The sequence below is a fragment of the Vipera berus genome (assembly GCF_964194415.1).
Source record: "Vipera berus genome assembly, chromosome: 1".
NCBI lineage: Eukaryota > Metazoa > Chordata > Lepidosauria > Squamata > Viperidae > Vipera > Vipera berus.
In genome coordinates, this window is record NC_138202.1 from 175,334,618 (window position 1) to 175,350,943 (window position 16,326).

Sequence of the window (16,326 nt, forward strand, 5' to 3'; positions counted from 1 at the left end):
GGTTGATATAAGGGTAGTGTGTTTTAGGTAAAATAAATATTGGAATATTCAGCATGATTTTTAAATCGCAAATAAAATATTGCAAAATAGGGAGCAATTTAATCTTTTTCAATCAAGTAATTTTACTTCTGAAGGATCGATATCCAAAAGGGAAACAGGCTATAATGGTTCTTGTAGAAAGAAAGAAAAATTAACGTACTGGTGGACAGTAACTATTTTCTTTTATACTGTAAAAAGTCCATTTGTTCACACAGAACATTCTTTGTGGATTTTTCTTTATAACTGTAATATAAATTGCCAAGATAATTTAGAGATGCAGTGTGTGTGGTGTGTTTTTTTAAAAAAAACCTGCTTTCTTATAGATTGTTTTCTAATGTTTTCAATTATTTTCTAAAATTATTGTTCTTTTAAAACATATTCTGTATAATTACAAAAGAACTTTTTAATATGTCTATAATTATTGTATAACCATTTGCATATTTGCTTTATAGATAACTGATCTTTATTTTTAATCAAGGTTGTTAGTGAAATAGTAATTGATGAGGTAATGTGAAGTTTTGAATCAAGAACAGGAAGTTCATTATTGACATGAAAGCTTTCTGGGTGGCTTTGGCTCACCCTTCCTCTTTCTCAAACCAATCACAGGGTCCCTGATGTCGAGGTAAAATTGGAGGAAGGCAGTGTGAGGTGCCCTGCCTCAAATTCCTGGAGAAAAGCTGGAATGTAAATGTACCGTACTAACTAAGGATGATGGCTGTTTCTTCTTATAGGCCTAAATATTGAGAAATCTGTTAAAGATCTTCAGCGCTGCACGGTTTCACTGACTCGATACCGCATGATGGTCAAAGAGGAGGTGGATAATTCAGTGAAGAAAATTAAAGCTGCTTTTTCTGAATTACATAACTGGTAAGCAGAATGGTTTAATGATTATTTTACAAAAGATGCCATTCTGCTCTCACTCTATAAGGAAGACTTTTTTGCTGCTTCAATTGACCCCTCAATTTGATATTCCCGCACCTTCATTCTAATTAATTAGGAATTATCTATATGTGGGATCATGGAACAGCTGCTATCTGACCTAATGTTTCCCGGCTTTTCCCTTATTTGACCCACTTCCATCACCAGTTTCAGGTTTTGTGTGAAATCAGAAAATCACAAAAATCAGAAATCAGGCGTGTGGTATTGAAGCAAGAATGTTTTCCACACAAAAAGGGATGGAGAGGTGTAGTGAATGGCATTGTTGTAGACTAGATTTAGACATTTTTTATCCTTTCTCTCTTCTCCAATTATTTATCTTTTTTTGTCTATTTCTTGCTTTCTGTGTTTTGCATGACATTGTTTACCCCCGAAGGGAATACCATAATGGTCATGGGCACCTAACTTTTAAAGTATCAGAGACATGTACATTTGTCTAGTCTAATACATTACTGTGATATGCTGGTCATTCTCTAGCGCATAACAGTATATATTAGCAGTCTAAGCGGTTGAAATTTTATGTGTCATTTAATATTAAAACCCTCACTTTCACACTATATAATATTCAGTAAACATTACAGTCAAAAATCAGGTAGAGTGGCTGCTGCCAGGCAGGAGAGAGTGTGCAAGTATCCCATGAAGCTCAGTGGAAGCACAGCAGGTCCAAGGGTGACTTCTGCTGGAAGGAGGAGGGTGTGAACAACTTACTGGAGCAACTTACAATCTTCCTTGCCACCTTTCGATTGACTTTGTTATGAGAAATTATCAGGGAAGGTCTAAAATGGAAGTCATGCAACAACAAGATACCATAAGTGAAAGCCAGTTACCAAGGCCTAGGTCATGATCACATGACCATGGGGGTCTGGGATGGCTGGAAACTTGAGGACCAGTCATAAGTACCACTTTTCCAGTGCTGTCGTAACTTCAAACAGTCACTGAAAAAGTGGTTGTTAAACAAGGACAATCTGTACAACCAAATGTGTTAATCTGACAAGGTGCTACCTGATTCTTTTTGCTCTTTGACTACCTTAGACTAAAATGATCCTCCTCCTCCTACAATATCTACACTGTAAAGAACAGATATAAAAAGTAATAAATGAAAGAGCAGCATAGTATAGCCTAACTTAGAGACAAGAGCTCCATGGACAGAAAAACTATTTTCCGTGTGTGTTTGTGTGTGTGTGTGTGTGTGTGTGTGTTTTAACAGGGGCCCAGTTTCAGTAAAATAAGAAAGGTTGGAAATAAGGAATTAGACTGTGACTTTTGCACTTACCTAACTTTAAGAACATTGAACTCCCTTTGCTAGGATAATTTTTCCATGCTTGAATCTTCTATTAAAATTCTTTTTTGCAGCCAGAATAAGAATGAAGTTTACTATGCAAATCTTGAGCATTGTGCCAGTAGAATTCAGTTGATATAATAATGGAACAGTGCTATATTCTGAACCATTGCAAAAATACATAATGTAACATCTATCCTCCAGAATCATAGCTGAATAAAAGGTGTGCTCATTTTTTTCCCTAGCCAGGCAGCATTTCTATTCATCACTTATTCGACAGAGCTTCTAATCACTTTTCTGTATCTGCAATCATACATATATTTGCATTAAGCACTCGAATAATTCTTGTCCTTTATTAGGTATATTCTGCTGAAAAGATGCAAAATTTGTTTTTGAAGGTACCGTATCTGTTTTGATTATTTGGACCACATTTACTTTTTTACTTTTTTCCTAGGGTGACAAAAAAAGGGTTAAAGTTTCAATTTCCAAGTATTATGTATTAAATTAACATCATGCTTCAAAACTTCTCTAAGGGTTCTTTAACGGCCTTTCCCCACAGGCCCAAAACGCCCTGACAATGTCTCTTTTTGCAGTTATAACACCATTCTTTTCCCTTCATCTTGTCCACAGCCCATGAGTGAAGTAAGTTTTGTTAGCTCTGCTAACTATTTAAGAAACATTTTCTGCTTTATTCCAACATCATCCGGTCTTAAGTTTATAAAATCTGGTACATATTTATCCTTGTTATTACTAGTATGAAGCAATGATGATAAAAAATATTTATAGCATTTATAAAATTTTACTCTATTTGTTTTCATATTTTTAAAAATTTTCTTTAGTTCTTCAAAATCTATTACACTTCCTAGTTTTCATCTCAAGTTTGATTCCTTATTATGTCTGATTATAGGTATTTAATACATTATTCAATAATAACTGCTTTAAGCACCTTGTATTGAACAGAATCATGTAGTCAAGTTTACAAGATTTTTTAAATTTCTGAACTTTGTTGACATGTTAAGAATTCTGATTCAGTCTCTATTCTGCAAGAAGTGCAATTTGTGAGGACAGAAGGAAATACTAGCTGCCAAATGGTGCCCAACATTTCTTAACAATTGGGCCAGCCAACATCTAAGTTTCAAAAGGGAAAGATCTCCTTTCCCACATAGGAGGGAGTGATGTCTTTGGTTCCTAGGCACAGTCAGATACCCCAACACTTCCCAATTCTAAGGTAACAAAAAACAAGTAGATTGCGGGAGCCCTCTTGCTTTCACAGCAAATAATTTGGAAGTAAATGCCAGTTTCTGGCAAAAAAAAGATTAATTGTGCTCACATGACCATGGGACAGTACATAAGGCTATAAATATGTACCAGTTGCTGAGTGAAATCATGCGATGCAGGGGAGGCACCCATTGGAACTTCAAATCCAGGTCATAAGTATCTTTTGGAGAGTGTGTTGTAATTCTGAACATTTACTAAGTGATTAGGCGTTAAGTGAGGACTCCCTGTAGCCAATTTCCACACATCTCTGCAGCTATTCCAGCTCTCCTTGCCATACGCCATACCGTGTTTCCCCAAAAGTAAGACCTACCCTGAAAATAAGTCCTAGCTTGATTTTTTTTGGGGGGGGGCCCAATATAAGCCCTATCCCCCAAAATAACCCCCTAGTTTTGGGGCAAGCTGCATGCCTAAAAATAAAGCGAGGGCAGGGATGGGGGGTGGGTGGGAGCTTATCATTGCAGCCATGCCTCCCATGGATTGACACTTGCCTCACCAGCCTACTTCTTCTGCAGCTGAAGGAGCAGATTCAATCCCTAGCTCAGTTCTCAGCTGCAGAGGCCTTTCGGAAAAGCCTCTGATGATGAAATGCAGGCTGGAGCTCCATTTTCAGCTGCAAAATGAAGCTGCTGCTTCTGCTGCAGAAGAAGTGGGCCGGCTGGGCTGTCAGTGCTGCTGCTGTGAGGTGAGTGAAAAAGACCACCCCCCCAAAAAATAAGACCTTTTTTTGCCTGTTTTGGAGCAAAAAAATAATAATAATCGGGTCTTATTTTCAGGGGAACACGGTAGGAGTCCAGAAAGTCTCCAACCAGGAGAAGCTAGGTGAGCCACTCAGTGGCCTATCTCATGCACAGGAAGCATTTCCCACCAGCTAACAGTCAGTTCTGGATCATCCAATCCCATTTGTCAAAATGAACCAAAATAAGCATTTTCAGATATTTCTACCTGGAAGGAAAGAGCAACCAAGACAAATATTGGCCTTGACAAACTGTCTCAGTCATCAGCATCACAGTGGAAATTTGGAAGCTACACCTTGAAACAAAAAAATCATTTAAAGGGCTTAATTCTAAAGTAAGTGTGGGAGCCTGAATACAGCGCTTTTTATCTTGCAGAAAGAGCTATACCCCTAATGATAAATTACGAAGTTCTACAACTGTTACTGTAATCTCATTAACCTGTATTAAATATGGAAAGAAGACTGTTCTGTAGCTAAATGTGGGATCAAGTGCCAAAGGTATAATGCTCAGTTGCCCTGTAACCTTATTTTGCCCTCTACAAAACCTATCTGTCTATTAGAAACTTCCATGCCTTCCTGATGAATTCTAAGTTATAAAGAGAGAGACTTGTAAACATTAAAATGTTTCTTAAAAGGAGTGGGTGCTGGAGAAGGGTACCAGCTGCCCGCTGCTGCTAATGCAGTAATGGTGTGAAAATATCTTAGTACAATATCATGCTACTGACTATGCATAGAGTGCCATCTACAGGAAGACAATGACAGTTGTGTAAGCTGTTTCTTAAGCGGTGTATTTAAGTCAATTCCATCCATAAAACAAAATGTTCTAAAGAGCAAAGGGAGTAATTTAATGAAACACAATCAATGTCCCAAGCACAAAACGTTTTACAAACTGAAGCAGCATCAGAGGAAGAAACATTCTGCCAAAGCCCAGAGGATCCTGGGGTGCCTTTGATCAAACTGTTTTGTACACCTCTCAAACCATCTCTTTTATCCCTTTTCCTATTTTCTTGAGTTATAGTGCAGAAAAAGATGCAGCATCAATGTGGCATTTTTCTGAGTCTTTAGCAATATACAGCAATACAGTAATAGGAAAATTTGATTGTGTGTATAGACTGGCAAGCCACAATGAGCTCATATGTAGTATTTTCCTTTTAACATAGATTGGATGTGGGATTGTACAGCAGCAAAATATATCACTTAGATCGATAAATGTCCAATGTGCTACTACTTTCCATATTTCTTCACATTAAGATACTCTTTTGAAATACAGAATAACAGAGTTAGACAGGACTAATTTTGAAGTTTCTAAAATCCCATTCAGCAGGTTAAATGAACCAAAAGAACATCAGGAGAGAAGATGAAACCTTGTTCGGTCGGTAGAAAATATACTATTATGTTTATTAAATTTAAAAAATAAATTATATTGTGATATCATCAGTTTAGCTATAACAGTGTCTCATGAACATTATAGAAATGAACAATGGTTAAACCATTATAGAAACCTTTGATAGTGACTGCATTTGACATACTCCACAATTTCAAACTACGATGTCTATAAGATTCGGTTTAAGTCCACATCTAGTGACTTGAAGGATCATATATAACAGGGGTGTCAAACTCAATTTCACTGAGTGCCACATCAGCGTTATGGTTGCCCTCAGGGGGCCGGGTGGGCGTGACCGGGTGGGCGTGGCCAGCTCAATGCTGCTCACTAAGCGCAGCTTACTCGAAATGCCTGGGTCAGGAGAGAACAAGTTGCACCAGCTAATTTGATGTGGGGACATCTAATTGCCCCACAAGCTCTTCACCTCCCCAAACATCTGCAGCCAAGCATGTGCAGAGGATGGAAAGGGCCTTCTTCCCAAGCCCAGGCATGATTGGTAGTTTGTTAGCTCAGATGTAGATAGCCTCCAAGCTGAGAGAGGGAGAGGGAGAGGGAGAGAGGGAGGGAGGGAGAGAGAGAGAGAGAGAGAGAGTGTGTGTGTGTGTGTGTGTGTGTGTTCCGAGGAGCCGGAGCGGCGAGCAAAGACGCCCGGCCTGGATCCTGCAAGGCCCGGCCGAGACACGCCCCCAGCAGTGGAGCCGCTCCGGCTCCTCTGCCGGGCTTCTTTCACACACGGGCTCCTCTGCTGGGCTTGTTTCTCGTGCGAGCTACTTTGCTTGGTGCTGCTGGGGGCGCATTTCGGCCGGGCCTTGCAGGATCCGGGCCGGGCGCCTCTGCTCGCTCTCAGCAGCGCCCGGCAAAGTAGCTCGCATGTGAAACAAGCCCGGCAGAGGAGCCGGAGCGGCAAGCAGAGGCGCCCAGCCTGGATCCTGCAAGGCCCTAGCAGACACACGCCCCTGTTGGAAGAGCAGGCCGGTTCCTGTGGCTCGAAAGGTAAACGGGGCCCGACCCGGGCCCCCCCCACTTGGTCGACCGGCCTACGGCCTGCCACCATCTGCTTCCTTGGAGACCTCAGTAGTTTCTTTTGTCCTCCGCGACTTGGCAGGTGGATGGTGGGTAGCCAGAGTGGCGCTGAAAACAAGGCAGGCCCGCTAGGAATTTGCATCAGTGAGTAAACTCCCTTTCTTTCCCCTGCCCCAAATAAAAGATGTCCCAGACCCCTTTCCTCAGCTCCTTAGAGCCCTGATCGCCTCTGCTCTTGCTTGCGCTCTAATCAGATTTTTTTTTTGGTCTCCTCATTTATAAAATTGCACAGATGGGTTTCAGAGCACTGGCAGAAAACGGCAGCCTTTGCTCCTTGGGAAAAGAAAGTGCAAGCCCAAACAGCAATTCTTTTTTTTATTTAATTTTTTTTTTTTCCTTTAAAAAACCCCCCTTCCCCCTCCCTCCTCCCCCCCTACCTCCCCTCCTCCCCCCTCCCTCCTCCCCCCCTACCTCCCCCCCTCCCCCCCCTACTTCCCAGAGCTGAATACAAGGTATATATATATATAAAAAAGCAAACCTAAGCAACCATATACTAACAACTATAAATTCTAAAATCCATCACTCTCTAGCTTATATAGGATAAAACAAACCTTAACAATATTAAATATATATATATAAAAAAAACTAGAATAAGAAAAGGACACTCTCTAGCTTATATAGAATGGAAAAAACCTTAATAGTATTAAACATATATTAAAGACAAAAAAAAGGAAAAAGAAAAAAAAAACCCTTCTCAACCCTATACTTATCCTAAATAAACTCCATCCATTTTATCCATTCCATGATATAACATTCTTACAAATAATTTTCCAAATTAACCAAGGATCCCAAATCAAAAAACTTTAAAGTCAACTCTTCTGTAATCGACCATTCCTCTTCCAGTATCACATCTATAATTATTCCAAACACAACAAAAAAGAAAAAAAAAAAGATTGCAAACAAAACTTGAACTTTAATCCAAAAAAGCTCAGCCTTTCCACAAAACCACCAAATATAAAAATATATTGCGTCTACACCCAAATCTTTTCCCCCCTCCCCTACTTGACTACTTGACTATATCGTAAAAGTTCCAAAGACTTCTGCGATTCCTGCTACTTTCTCTTCTTAGATCGTTTTGCAGCAGCACGCGTCACCCTCTGTTTTATAGATTCATCCGACGAGGTTGTATCTTGATCTCCTCCAACACCGTTGTCTTCTATCTGACCATCTTCGGCCTCTTGATGCACTCCTTCTCCAGATCCCTTTCCAGCTTCCAAAAGTGTTAATGGCGTTGCATTTAAAACATTATTGTAGAAATCACGCGCTTGCATCACAGTAACCAAACGGTACTTTTTACCTTCGTGCGTCACCATCAACCCCACTGGGATCTCCCATCTGAACCTTATATCTCGCTGCTTGAGCTCTTGCACAAGAAATGTAAAATCCTTCCTTCTCCTTAGAATCTTTGGAGGAATTTCTTTTAAGACCAAAACTTCTTGATTAGCAATCATAACTTTAGTATCATAAGCAGCTTGTATAACTTCATCTCTAGTTTCCCTTTTTGCAAAATATACCACCACATCTCTAGGCAACTTCCTCTGTCTGGCAATCCATGAATTCACACGAAACACTTTGTCCATGCCTCCTTTTATTTCAGATGCTGGCTGTTTCAACACTATTTCAAAAGCCTCAGAAACCAGCTGCTTTAGATCTTCCTTAGTATTCTCCTTTAAGCCTCTAATTCTAATGGCAAACTGCATCTGGAAATATTGAGCAAGACACAGTTCCTTTTCCATTTTATTTTCATTCTCCAATACTTTTGCTTCTAATATAGCATTCTTTTGAGTCAAGTCTTCTAGCTTTTCCTCCAATTCTTCCACACACCGAGCCACTTTACACACTGAAGTCAAGATGTCTACCCTCATCGCTTTGAGCTTCTGTTCCATCCTCTCCTCCATTCTCTCCTCCAATTTCTCCAATTTCTCCTCCATCTGTGCAAATCTAATATTAATTGATTCCAAAATTACCTGGGTATGTTTTTCAAGAGCATCTTGTAAGTCCTTTGATGTCAATACATCAGGAGGATGCAGCGCCTGCAATAATGATTGTTGCACGGGAGAAGTTCCAGCACTCCGAAGAGTTTTAGGGGGTGGTTTAGCCGCCATCTTTTACCAAATATGACGCACTTTCACTTCAGATTTGTAATCCAAAAAAGTCCATCAAGCTGGAGAGTAAAACATAGTAATCCTCTTTACCATTTCCTCTTGTATCGCTCTGCCTGCTCCTTTAAATCATAGTCATTCCTTCAGGCAGGGGTGGTCGCAGACGGCTGGCTCTGCTCCAAGAAGTCAGGAGCAGAGGCGACGGCCAGCTGGGAGCAGCCCAGGCTACGGGGGAGTTCAATCCTTCAGCCGCCCAAGCCATAAGCTCAGGCGGCCCTGGAGAACTCTACCCCTACCTGGGAGCTCGCCCCCTCCTCTTCTCCCGAGGAGGGGGCTTCGGATTCGCCCGAACAGCTGATCGGCGCTGTTTCGGGCGAAAAAACAACAGCTGAGCCGCGGGCAGCCCGGGAAGGCTCCCTCCGTCGCCGCGGAGCCACCGGAAGTCCGCCGCCCAAACAGCAATTCTGTCCAGGCATTCCCTGGCTTCCCACCCTCCACCAAATCTCTTTTCATCCAGTGAAGGGATGCAGAATAAGCGTGAAGCCCTTGCTGAAACTCCCATGCAAGCTGTTTACCACGATCGGCCCCCCCACCCCCAAAAGCGTGTCACTCACACATCAGTTTTCCCATGCAGAGAAAAAGCCTTTGGTCTCTGCCTTCCAAAGATTGTCCAGTAAGCAGCATGCAAATCCAAAATTAAATAAGTCTCAAGGGAACGGTCGTCTTCCATTGAACTTTTTACACCATTGATTTAAGCCTTGCAGGATCCGGGTCGGGCGCCTCTGCTCACTCTCAGCAGCGCCCGGCAAAGGAGCCCGTGTGCGAAAGAAGCCCGGCAGAGGAGCCATCTGTGGCTCTTTCTCCGGCTACCTCAAGTCTGCCTTCCTGCCTGGGCATCTTTCCCCCTCACCGGCTGGGTGTTGCTCGTCCTCCCCCCCCCCCGCGTCCCACCTCACTCCCTCTTACCTCCTCCTCCTCCACTTTTTTTTTGGAGCCGCAGGAGACTAATGAGCTGCAAATGGTGCTGGGTTCCACCAGCCCACGTGCACTTGCCTCCTACTGAGCAAGTGCTCAGCCGGGCCGGCGCCAAGGTGGTGGGGGCTGGACCTTTGTAATTTCTGGGAGAGTTGTGCGGGCCGGATTCAATCATGTGGCGGGCCGTTTGTGGCCCGCGGGCCTTGTGTTTGACATGTCTGATATATAAGAATATAACACTAATATAAATACCTGAACATATGTTTTAATGAAGTAATATGTTTGAATCTGAAGCATAAAGAAAGCTGATTTCTTACATTTTTATTTAAATTAATTTTCTCCAAATGTTTTTCATAACTCTTACCGTAAATTCTGTTTGAAAACCGTTTTGAAGGACTTAATTAATCAAGTCTCTCATTAATAATGTCCTAAATTAAATTGTTTCCATTTTCAGTATTATCGACAAGGAAGTGGCTTTAATGGCAGAAGTCGACAAGGTTAAACAAGAAGCCAGTAAGTAGAAATTAAAATTAAAATGTACAGTTTATTTCAAAAGTAATTTTGCATATTGTATACATTTCAGTTTGGCCATAAATTTCCCCAGCTAATATCGCAGAGACTGAAGAATAATTTGGTTGCTATACGTTCAACAATTAAGTGTTTGGAACTTACCATTGATTGGAGAGTGAATAATGAAATATTTCTATCTGTGAAGATAGGTCCTTTCTTCCTGTTTTTTTCTTTAATTGACAAAAGTGTTCTTGTTGTAACCATTCAGTCATGTTCAACTCTTGGCAATTTTATAGGCAAGTGCTCTCCATGCTACCCAGTTGAGCAATTGTTGGATGCTCATCTTTCTATAAGTTTTGATGGTATCAAGCCAGTGTGTTCTTTGCTTGCCTTCTTGTTCCACTAACCATTCCTATCATCATTGACTTTGCCAATGAATTTGCATGCATGATAGTGTGTAAAAGGTAAAGGTAAAGGTTCCCCCGCACATGCGTGCTAGTCGTTTCCGACTCTAGGGGCCAGTGCTCATCTCCGTTTCAAAGCCGAAGAGCCAGCGCTTGTCCGAGAACGTCTCCGTGGTCATGTGGCCGGCATGACTAGACGCCAAAGGCGCACAGAACGCTGTTACCTTCCCACCGTAGTGGTCCCTATTTTTCTACTTGCATTTTTACGTGCTTTCAAACTGCTAGGTTGGCAGAAGCTGGGACGAGTAACAGGTGCTCACTCTGTTACACGGGACTCGGGATTCGACCCGCCAAACTGCCGACCTTCTGATCGACAAGCTCAGCGTCCTAACCCACTGAGCCACCGCGTCCCTTTTATGATAGTGTGTACAGGTCCACTATTACAAATCTTACTAGACAGTGTGATTTAAATTAATAAGATAAAAATATAAATCCAGTGTATTATGTTGCTCCATAATTTTTCATACTGGAAATAAAAAAAAGTGTAATGCTTGCTAAATATGTTCAAGCCAACAGTGGCAGAAAGAAAAGGGGAAAAAAACCTGAGATTAAAAGATTACTCGGGCTCAGGGCTATTACGTCTTTGCAGAGGGCTGATAAAACAGTTATTTGGGGTTAAGTGGGTTTTCAGTACTGCACCAACAGATTTGGGGTGATTCCTGCCTCTCTTTTAAATCATTCACTTTTCTTGGGAAAGTCTACAATTTTCCCAGGGTGAATGGAAAACTGTTAACATAGCATGTTAACATAGTAGTCCCACTTGAAGCTTTTTAGAGAAAGGCAAGATTCAGATAACGTAGCATAAGTAAACAAAGAAAGAAACCATACATTTATGGATCAATTAATTTTTCATAGTGGTTATCTTTTCCACGTGAACATTTAACATTTTGCATTATCCTTTTTTCTTTGGCAGTGGATATTTTGACTGCGCGTCAGAAAAAAGCTGAAGAATTGAAGAGACTAACAGATTTGGCAAGTCAGATGGCTGAGATTCAGCTGGCTGAATTGCGAGCTGAAATTAAGGTCATCTTTAAAAGGATATTTCTCTTAAAAATAAGCATAGCTATATACAAGTCATGTATCTCTATTTCAGCACTTAGAACCACAGGTTCTCGCCACAAGGGCTCAAGCAAAAAATAAATCTAGTTTTTTTAGAATGTCATCTTACTTAAAACTGTGCTATCTCCCTTGTATTTTGTAGTAAGATTTTGAAAAGTAATACAGTATTCAGATTCATATAAGCATAGTAATATTCCTGCTTTTATTTCCAGTTGTATTAAAATTGCAGAATTCTTTTTGTTTTCTTTTGAGCCTCGTGCTTCAATTCCCTTATATAATTGTAGTTATTTTTTCCAGTGACAAATACTCCTTCCATCAAATGTGAGGATAGGGAATTACTGATTCTGAATCAGATTTTACAATAGCATTTTACAAAATATAAAAAATATCCAAACTTTCTAAGCTTGGAACACTTATCTCCTTAAAAAGCTTTTGTTCAACAAGTTGGACTTCACTGTGATCTTCTAGTTATTTAATCATGTGAGGCTATTTATAACAATTACTTTTCCTTTCATTGTAGCACTTTGTAAGTGAACGTAAATACGATGAAGAATTGGGTAGAGCTGCCCGCTTTTCCTCTGACACTGAACAGTTAAAAATGCAGATATTACACTGTGGAGAAAGTAAGTTATAGTAAAGTCTCAGCTTCTTCATTAATTGCTCTTCAAAACACTTGTTAGAACCATTTTCACAGCTAGTAAATATAATGTATACACTGCCTTTGGTTTAATTTTTCTGGAATTCATGTCAATATATTATATGATAAAATTTGTATTTTTCTTTGTAGTTTTCCATCCAAAAAACAATTACTCCTCAAGAACACCATCCAGTATGTTCCTTCAGTCAGAAATTTCAAAATCAGTGACCAGCATGCAAAATACATACAGCCAAAAATATTCTAATCAGACTCCTGCCAAGACTTGTGATCACAAAACAGCAACAACTAAAGGTTCAAGCCAAGTTTTCCCAGTTATGGAATCCTCCTCTCATGTAACTTCAACAAATAAACAGGTAAAAGTCAAGGAAAAAGTTTTGTCTGTGAATCAGCATAAAAATGATAAAGTTAAAAATTTACAACTGTTACGAGAAGCATCACATAGAGACACATAGTTGAGATTATTGAGTCAATTTCTTCCCAGATTCAGAAATTCTTTTAAATGCTGTATTATTAAAAGATTCTAGATTCTGCAACACTTTGGGATTTATGTATGTGACTCTTAAAACACCTTTCAGCTAATTCCTATGTTTTTTAAAATTAACATGAGTAGAATATATGTTCTTTTTCAGTCTAAAATGAGCCGCATTGATAAATGAATTGAAGAGATTTAATTTTAATTTTTAATTTTAATTCCATTTATATCCCGCCCTTCTCCGAAGACTCAGGGCGGCTTACAAGCTTAGCAGTAGCCTTCATTCTATGTATATGCCTCACAATGATGGCTTAATATTATCTGTATATAAACTCTCTTCTGTCTTTCACTTATACCAACTCAATCCAGTTGATGAAATGTCTCCAGAAGGATGGATGGATGGATGGATGTGTTACTTCATTCTCTTGGAAAACAATCTATTGTTCCAGAAACATTTTGTTTTGGGATAGGGTTAAGTGTTATGTCCAGATTTATTCAATGATGCCTATAAATCTATCTTCATGACTAATCAGTTTGGGGTTCTCTTGGAAACAGTGGTTCCTATTAAAAGAGCAGGTGGCAACCATAGATCCTTTGCACAAATTTGTCTTGTGTGCCAATTGTGCCCATTCCTGGACCAGTGTAGTGCCCATTCGTGGATGAAATATTAAACACTGAAAATGTTTCATTTTCCAAAACATGGTAGTTGCGCTAAGCCAGGCCCAGTGCCATTTTGTCTTAGTGTCAGAGGAATGTAATTACAGTAGTAGCAGTTCAAGCAAATTGCCAATAATTAGCTTATTGTTCTGTTATCTTCCCACTTGCCCTCAAAAAGGAACTGGGGAAGGATATGATTTTATATTTCCAGCCAGTAGAGGCAGCAAGTTGATGGGGTCATTAGAACAGCCTCAATGACTATGGTGCTGACATGCGTAATATACAGTAGTGGCCAAAATTGTGGAAACCTTTTGGGAAAAGTGTACATTTGAGGTATGATGGCTAATAACACTACTTTTCTTTTGGAGTAGTACCATAAAATTATATATCAATGGAAAGATAATTTAATCAAGAATGCAGTGCAACAAGGTTTGTTCAATTATCTGTATTCTATGAAAAGGTATAGCCAAATAACCAGAAAAAGGAAGCACAACTTGCTTAGGTTGATATCAGGTAGCTTTCCTTCATCTGATCGTAGCCAATGAGCATGAGTGTTTAGAGAGCCAATCAGGTGTCATCTTGTTTTGGCAATGAGCCAATCAGATCATAGTAAGATTCACTTATTGTTGTCATGTATTGAAGCTGAGAGGAGGATATTTGTCAGTGTGTTATGTGATCGCTATCAAGTTGGTTGGGTTTTTTGTGTTCTTTCATTTAGTGAGCTTGTAAAACATAATAAAATTAAAGTAATGGTGCAAAGAGTTGACTAGTCACCCAGAAAGTGATGTAAAATAGTATTATTAAATGAACAAGGCTAAAGTTATAAAGAAATTAGAAGAAAAATTGGTGGAAACTTAACCAAAGGTGGCATTTCTAAGTTTTTGAAGAGGTATAAGGAGACTCAGGCACTACAAAACCACACTGGTAAAGGCAGGAAAAGGTGCACAACAAGTGATGATAGAAAAATTAAGAGACTGTGCCTATGTGACAGAAGAAAATCATCTGGGTGTATAGAAGATGAAATGGCGCAATGCAATGTGAAGTTGAGTGCAAGGACTGTTGGGCACAGACTGCAGGAATTTTGCCTAAAATCTAGAATTCTACGAAAAAAAGCCACTTTTATCTCTCAAACAAAGGTTTGAAAAGACTAAACTGGGCTAAAACCTGGACAGAGGGACAATGGAATAGTGTTATTTGGAGTGATGAGACCAAGATCTCCCTGTTTGGTAGTGATGGCATAAAATACGTAAGGAGAAGAATCGGAGAAGATTTGCATTCTGATTGCATTACATGTACTGTGAAACACCCAGTGTTATGATCTGGGGTTGTATGACATCAAAAGGTGTGGGCAGAATTTGTGTGATTAATGGGAATATAAATGACCACAAATACATTAATGAAATATTTGAGCCCAAACTGAAGCCTTCCGCACAAGATCTTTCCCAAGACAATGAAGCATTTATATTTCAGGTTTCACTGAAATGAGTCCTGGTGTTCTTTTTTCTTCCTGGACAGAATGTGCCTTCAGGTTCGAGACGAAGATTTCATGCGCACTACCATGGCATTCGAATCAATGGCTCTCTCAAGCCCCAAAGTCCTGGTGATGAGTCTGATCAGAGCAACCCAAAGAGTCACTCCCGACATGAATACCGACGGCAGCACCATCATAGCTTTAAGCCCAAAAACAGAGGCATGGTAAAGACTCAAGAGCAACCAACACCCGTAAGAAATCTAGAAAAGGGAGCATACCCAGAGAAAACACAGCAAAAGCATCCTATCCCAGGCCCTACAGAGCCCAGTCCTTTGTGCAGTAATATAGCAAGGGGTTCTCCCTGTAACTTATATCCTCCAAAATTAGAGACTTCTGGAGAAACACCTGCCCTTTCAGTCACAGTGCCAGCTGTGACTTTGGTGGCATGATAACAGTAATCATCTTAGTTTTTTCACTTAAAGGTGCTTCTCCCCTCCCTTATTGTGTACTCCACAAATACCGACAAAATAGCTTGAGAAAAATATTACAATTGTGGTAAGCCAAACTTGCTGAAATTGTCTTAACTTTTGTCTTGTTTTCTACACGGAAAGCTTTGCTCAATATACTCAAAGATTATTTTTTCATAATAATGCAGCTTTAGCCAGCAGTACTTACAGATCTATTAGACTGATAATATTACAGCCCAGTTTGTTTTCAGTCATTCAGTATTAAAGAGCTAAAATACTGGCGTCTGTAGAATTGAACTGTTATGTAAATACGTAACATTTTTCACTCTTCCCATATTAGAATTCAACAATTGTACATAACAAATCTCATAGTTCTGTGTGGCCTAATGTCATATCCAGAAAAACACTCAAGATCAATCATAATAGTAGAAAAACTATATATTAATTGTTCTGTGCTATATTTGTAAAATGTCTGTTTTTCCCATTGGAAATTTATATCGCTTACACAGAACAGTTTTTCCAAGCCTTTCAGTTCTTTTTAATGACTGATTATTTTTGTGGATTAAAAATTGAATGTGTTTCAGTCCGAGATTCTTTTTTCTTCGGGAAGGGAGCTAGTCCTACACTTATTTGGGGAGTTCAAGAGGGCAAACCTAACATTCCCATTAATATTATTGCAACAGGCTACTTCTCTGATCCAATGACTGTGACCATTGGGGGAAGGGGGCAAATTCACCTTCCTTCCCATTAGTTATACTG

General features: G+C 39.9%; 1 protein-coding gene across 5 annotated transcripts in view; it reads left to right on the forward strand.

The window, feature by feature from the left end:
- The window catches only part of SPATS2L (spermatogenesis associated serine rich 2 like), a 53,462-nt gene extending 37,312 nt beyond the window's left edge, over positions 1-16,150 (forward strand). For 4 of the 5 annotated variants that reach the window (XM_081313926.1, XM_081313922.1, XM_081313924.1 and 1 more), the window contains 6 exons: positions 771-906; positions 10,264-10,322; positions 11,697-11,806; positions 12,363-12,465; positions 12,630-12,853; positions 15,145-16,150. In XM_081313926.1, coding sequence (XP_081170052.1) covers positions 771-906; positions 10,264-10,322; positions 11,697-11,806; positions 12,363-12,465; positions 12,630-12,853; positions 15,145-15,549 — 1,037 coding nt within the window. In that variant the 3' untranslated portion in view covers positions 15,550-16,150. The remainder of the gene's footprint in view (positions 1-770; positions 907-10,263; positions 10,323-11,696; positions 11,807-12,362; positions 12,466-12,629; positions 12,854-15,144) is intronic. The other variant, XM_081313925.1, reaches the window with a different exon arrangement.
- Positions 16,151-16,326: the final 176 nt, after the last annotated feature.